The sequence below is a fragment of the Nicotiana tomentosiformis genome, chromosome 6 (assembly GCF_000390325.3).
Source record: "Nicotiana tomentosiformis chromosome 6, ASM39032v3, whole genome shotgun sequence".
NCBI lineage: Eukaryota > Viridiplantae > Streptophyta > Magnoliopsida > Solanales > Solanaceae > Nicotiana > Nicotiana tomentosiformis.
In genome coordinates, this window is record NC_090817.1 from 46,123,861 (window position 1) to 46,130,459 (window position 6,599).

Sequence of the window (6,599 nt, forward strand, 5' to 3'; positions counted from 1 at the left end):
AGGGAATCAAGGTGTATCCTCAGAAGATTGTAGTTGTGAAGAATTGGCCTAGGCCTACAAATCCGACAATGATTCATAGTTTCTTGGGCTTAGCTGGGTATTACAAATTTTTTGTGGAGGGGTTTTCTTCTCTTTCCTCTCCGTTGACCAAGTTAACAAAAAAGGAAACTAAATTCCAATGGTCAGATGCTTGTGAGAGGAGCTTTCAAGAATTGAAGTCAAGGTTGACCACGACACAGATGTTGACCCTACCAGAAGGTACAAATAGGTTTGTCGTATATTGTGATGCTTCAAGGGTCGGACTTAGGTGTGTATTAATGCAACATGGTAAGGTGCTTGCTTATGCTTTGAGGCAACTCAAAAACCATGAGAAGGATTATCCAACACATGACTTAGAGCTTGCGGCAGTGGTGTTTGCATCAAAGATTTGGCGTCATTATTTGTATGTCATGTGTACATATTCACGGACCATAAGAGTGATGCAAATCAAGAAGCTGTATTAGCCTTTTGATATTTAGCTCACCAAAAACAAGTTCTTATATGTCCACGAATAGGTGTGTGGACGTGTCTTCAAGTTCAAAAAGCCCAAGATTGATTTCAAGAAGCCAAGACCCTTTCCTTCTTAAAATAGGATTTATTTTATTCCTTTGAGAATAAGGATTTTTCTTTTATTAGAATTCTAGTTTTTTTTTCTTGTAGAATAGGGATTTAACTTTCTTTGTCTTTAGTTATTTTATTTTCTTATTAGAATAGGAATTGTAGTCATCAAATAAGAGATTCTAGGCCTATATAAAGGGTTCTCTTGCCTTGTAGAATGCAATTCACATTTTTTAGGCTTGCCCTAGTTTTACAATAGCGTGTTTTTCTCTATTTTGTCTTCTTTATCCTTGTTTTTGATTCCAAGCAAGGTGGTGATAGTCTTTATCTTGTTTTCAATTGCGTGTGGTATTTCTTTATCAAATTAATTTTATTCCAAGTGGTGACTTTAGGAACTTATTTAGTTCTTGATTTAAATTCGTTCTTTTGATATCATAGAATCGTAACTTTCATTATACTGGTGCAACATCAATATTCACTTATTTTGAATGAGTAAATAGTTTTTCTTATAGTTTAGATCGTCATCTTTCACCTCATATTTGAATCATCAGATTCGAAGTCCTAAAACTTGAGATATGTTATTTTTTGAAATCAGCCCATAAACCACATTTTCGTTTTAAGATCTTGATCCTGGTCGGTTGGTTCTTTGTTAACTCGAAGAATCACATCAATTTCTTATCAGAGCAGCAGGTGGTGAACCTTATATGCAAGCATGCAAATGTCATTGGGTTCAAGAAGGTGAAGGAAGAGCATCCGATCATGACATGGAGATGGAAGAGATGAGAAGGACAATATAACAACTACAGAGGTAACTCCAACACTACGAAATGCATGAACGATGTAGAAGACCCAAGGAAGATAATGAAGGGGACTATGATATTAACCCCTTTAATATGGCTGATGGAGATGACTCTAGTGAAAATTTGGATCCTCCTAGGAGACAACGAGACGATGACTCTGATCGCCCAAGGAGAAGGAGGAACCATACTCGGGAGAAAAGGGATGATGTGAAGGTTGATGTTCCTGATTTTGATGGAAAGGCACAAGGAGATGCATTTATGGAGTGGTTATTGACCGTGGAACGAATATTTGAGTTTAAGAATTATTCTGAAGAGAAAAAGGTTAAGATAACTGCCATCAAGTTTAAGGGATATGCTTCACTTTGGTGGGATAATTTGAAGCAAGAACGAGAAAGAGAAGGTCGTGATAAGATTCGAACATGGGAGAGGATGAAGAGAGAACTTAGAAGACATTTTCTTCCTGATACGTATAAATAAGAGAATTATCTTAAATTTCATAACTTTTTCCAAGGAGAATAGACCGTGGAAGACTATACTCGAGAGTTTGAATACCTTATGATTAAGTGTGATACCCAAGAACCTAAGGAACAAACTATAACATGATATATTGGTGGCTTAAGGCGTGCCATCTCCGATGTTATTCGCCTACAACCTTATTGGACATTCAATGATGTACGAAAGCTTGCCATCAACATCGAACAACAACAAAAAGAGCCAAAGAAATTATACTCCAAGAAGGATTACTACAACCATGGGAGTATTAGTGGTAGTGGTGGAAATTCCAAGGTAATTCATAAAGGTAATTCTTCTAATTCATCTTCAAAGGATGATGAAATGAAACCTCAGGGGGATATAACTAGGAGAAGATGTTTTAAGTGCCAAGGTTTTGGGCATGTGCAAGATGATTGTCCGAACCGAAAGGCTGTTATGTTGGTTGATGAAGAAGATAATTCCAATCATGAAGACAACCCACCAATTGAGGAAGTTAATGAGGAAGATGAGGATGTATATGTAGAACCTGATGAAGGTGATATGCTTGTTTTTCAGAGTATCTTAAATATTGAACATGAAGATGAAGAATCATTGCAACGAGAGGACCTGTTCCACACGAGGTGTACATCACATGGAAAGGTATGCCCAGTGATTATTGATGGTGGAAGTTGCACTAATGTTGTTTCAAAAGATATAGTGACTAAATTTAGTTTGGAGACTGAGGTACACCCACAAACCTTACAAATTTGAGTGGCTACAATATGGTGGGGGTATGAAAGTCACTAAAAGATGCTTGGTCTCTTTTTCTATTGGTAAGATCTATAAAGACCATATTTGGTGTGATGTGGTAAAGATGGATGCTTGCCATTTATTACTTGGAAGACCATGGCAATATGATAAGCGTGCTTTTCATGATAGATACTGTAACACCTATTCATTCATAATTGATGGACGTAAGATTGTTTTGACGCCATTGCACCCAAAAGAACTTTCAAAGAGGGCAAAGACCATGTCTGATATGCTAATGAACAGATCACAAATTATTGGCCACATCAATAAAGGAGAGCCATTGTACATAGAAATATCCATGGAAGACTCACAAGATGAGGAACATGAGTTAGATACACGAGCCAAGAAGTTACTTGCTAAGTTTGATGATATGATCTCTGAAGATGTTTCGTTAGAACTTCCACCCATGCACGATATTCAATATCAAATTGACCTTATACCCGGAGCATCGTTTCCAAACAAAGAAACTTATATGATGAATCCTACACAACAAGATAAACTCCAAAGGCAAGTCGAAGAGCTATTGGAGAGGGGTTTAATACTGGAGAGCCTTAGTCCCTATGTCGTACCTGCTTTGCTTGTTCCTAAGAAAAATGGTACTTGGAGGATGCGTGTTGAAAGTCGAGCAATCAACACGATTACTATCAAATATCTCTTCCCAATCCCAAGGTTAGATGATCTATTTGACTAATTACATGGTTCTAAGATCTTTTCAAATATTGATTTGAAGAGTGGGTACCACCAGATTTGTATGAGAGAAGGTGATGAATGGAAGACTGCCTTCAAGACTGGCCAAGGCTTGTATGAATGGTTGGTAATGCCTTTTGGTTTGTCGAATGCTCCTAGCACATCCACAAGGCCTATGACTCATGTGCTTAGACCATTCACTGGGAAGTTTTTTGTTGTCTACTTTGACGATATCCTAATTTATAGCAAAGAGGAAGTTGAACATGGAAAGCATTTGGAGAAAGTTTTTGAAACATTAAGGAGAAAGAAGTTATATGCACAACTCAAGAAGTGCATCTTTATACTAATAGTGTTTGCTTTCTTGGTTACATAGTAACTAGTGCTGGTATTCAAGCTGACCCAAACAAGATTGAAGCAATCATAAGTTGGCCAATTCCTAGGTCAATTTCGGATATAAGGAGCTTTCATGAAATGGTGTCCTTCTATCGACGATTTATCAAAACGTTTAGCACTTTGGTTGCCCCTATAACTGAGTGTTTGAAAGGAGACATGTTCAAGTGGAATGAAGAAGCTCAAAAGAGTTTTGAATTGATAAAGAAGAAGATGACACAAGCTCCTATCCTTCAGTTGCCTAACTTTGATATTTTATTTGAAGTAGAATGTGATGCTTCGGGTGTTGTTGTTGGAGGAGTTCTTAGTAAGGAAGATAAACCCGTGGCTTATTTTAGCGAGAAGCTATGTGGATCTAAATTGAAGTGCTCCACCTATGAAAAAGAGTTCTATGCTATTGTTCGCGTGTTGCAACATTGGCGTCATTATTTATTACCAAGAGATTTTGTGCAATATTCTAATCATGAGGCACTAACGTATCTTAGTTACCAACAAAAGCTCAACTCAAGGCATGCAAAACGGGTAGAGTTCCTTCATAATTTTTAGTTCGTAATCAAGCACAAGGCTAGAAACCTCAATCAAGTGGCTGATGCTCTTAGTAGAAGACCATATTTATTTTATATGATGCGAACTAATGTATATGGATTCGACCATATCAAGGAGCTTTATGAAGATGATCTAGACTTTGGAGATGTTTGGAAGAGATGCTTGGACGGTCCATAAAGAATGTTTGTAATTCGAGATGGGTTTCTTTACTATGGAAAGTGGCTTTGTATACCACAAAGCTCTTTAAGGGAGTCCATTGTGAGGGAAGCATATGAGGGCGGATTAGCTGGTCATTTTGGCCATTCTAAAACATTGAAGATGATTACTGGCCTAAATTGAACAAAGATATGTTGAGGCTGATTGAGCATTGTGAAACATGTACAAAAGCAAAAATGCATGAGAGCAATAAGGGATTATATGATCCTTTGCCAATTCCTAAAACACCATGGGAACATATTAGCATGGACTTTGTTCTTGGATTGCCAAGGACTCGAGGAGGTAAGGATGCGATCTTTGTTGTTGTTGATAGATTCTGTAAGATGGCACACTTTATCCCATGTAACAAGATAATTGATGCAACTCATATGGCTGTTTTGTTCTTTAACAATATTTTCAAGTTACAGGGCATTCCAAAAAGCATTGTTTCTGATCGTGACACTAAGTTTCTCAGTCATTTTTGGTGTACTTTATAGGTTAAGCTTGGTACGGAGTTGAAATATACCTCATCTTATCACCCTCAAACAGATCGACAAATAGAGGTAGTCAATCAAAGTTTAGGTGCATTGCTAAGAAGTTTCATCAAGAAGAACATAAGAGAATGGGAATCCTTGCTACCACATGCTGAGTTTGCTTTCAACAAGTCTGTGAATCAAACAAGTAGAAAAATTCCTTTTGAAGTGGTTTATGGTAAGAATCCTCTTAGTCTATTAGACTTGTCTCCTCTTCTTAAAACCCATTATTTTAGTGGAGATGTTGATGAGAGGGTTAAGCAATTGAAAAGGTTGTATGAGAAAGTAGTACAAGAGATTGAGAGACAAACAAAGGCATATAAGAAACAAGTTGATAAGAAGAGAAAATAACAATTCTTTAATGTGGGAGACTTAGTCTGGGTATACTTGAGGAAATAAATATTTCCTAACCAAAGTATACAAAGTTGCAACCAAGAGCTGATGGTCCATTTCGAGTTGTTCAAAATTTAGGTGACAATGCTTACAGATTGGATCTACCGGACGATTATGGGGTGTCATCAATATTTAATGTTGGTGACCTTGCGCCATTTATGGAGCCTTTAGATTCGAGGACGAGTCCTTTTCAACCAGGGGAGAATGATACAAATCAAGAAGCTATATTAGCCTTTTGTTATTTAGCTAGCCTAAAAACAAGTTCTTATATGCCCATGAATAGGTGTGTGGACGTGTCTTCAAGTTCAAAAAGCCCAAGATTAATTTAAAGAAGCCAAGACCCTTTCTTTCTTAAAATAGGATTTATTTTTTTCCTCTTAGAATAAGGATTTTCCTTTTGGTAGGATTCTAGTTTCGTTTCCTTGTAGAATAGGGATTTTACTTTCCTTTTCTTTAGTTATTTTATTTCCTTATTAGAATAGAAATTGTTGTCATAAAATAAGAAACTCTATACCTATATAAAGAGTTCTCTTGCCTTGTAGAATACAATTCTCGTTTTTGAGGCTTGCCCTAGTATTACAATAGAGTGTTTTTCTCTATTTTTTCTTCTTTATCCTTGTTTTTGGTTCCAAGAAAGGTGGTGATAGTCTTTATCTTATTTTCAGTTGCGTGTGGTATTTCTTTATCACGTTAATGTATTCCAAGTGGTGACTTTAGGAACTTGTTTAGTTCTTGATCTTTCAAGAACACGTTTCTTGATCTAAATTCGTTATTTTTATATCAAAGAATCATAACTTTCATTGAACTGGTGCAACATCAATATTTACTTATTTTGAACGAGTAAATACGTTTTCTTATAGTTCAAATCGTCATCTTTCACCTCATTTTTGAATCATCATATTCGGAGTCCTAAAACTTGAGATACGATGTTTCTTGAAATCAGCCCATAAACCACATTTTCGTTTCAATATCTTGATCCTGGCCGGTTGGTTATTTGTCAACTCGAAGAATCACATAAAAGCGTCTTCAATATATATTCAAGTAGAAGGAGTTGAATCTGAGGCAAAGGAGATGGCTTGGGTTACTTAAAGACTACGACATCGACATTCTCTATTATCCGGGAAAAGTTAATGTTGTGGTGGATGATCTTAGCCGGAAATCCATGGGTAGTTTAGCT

The 6,599-nt window shown here is 36.7% G+C and overlaps 1 protein-coding gene across 1 annotated transcript; it reads left to right on the forward strand.

The window, feature by feature from the left end:
* Positions 1-1,424: 1,424 nt before the first annotated feature.
* LOC138893923 (uncharacterized) lies at positions 1,425-3,369 on the forward strand. The gene is made up of 3 exons (XM_070178591.1): positions 1,425-1,864; positions 2,018-2,612; positions 2,707-3,369. Exons 1-3 carry the CDS (start codon positions 1,425-1,427, stop codon positions 3,367-3,369), a joined length of 1,698 nt encoding a protein of 565 aa, XP_070034692.1.
* Positions 3,370-6,599: the final 3,230 nt, after the last annotated feature.

Bases quoted from the DNA above. Each gene is read 5' to 3' on its own strand.
- LOC138893923 (XM_070178591.1), top strand. From the start codon at position 1,425: ATGCATGAACGATGTAGAAGACCCAAGGAAGATAATGAAGGGGACTAT. The intron at 1,865-2,017 runs GTATAAATAAGA...TGGTGGCTTAAG, and splicing joins AGACATTTTCTTCCTGATAC to GCGTGCCATCTCCGATGTTA. The intron at 2,613-2,706 runs GTACACCCACAA...TCTATTGGTAAG, and splicing joins AATTTAGTTTGGAGACTGAG to ATCTATAAAGACCATATTTG.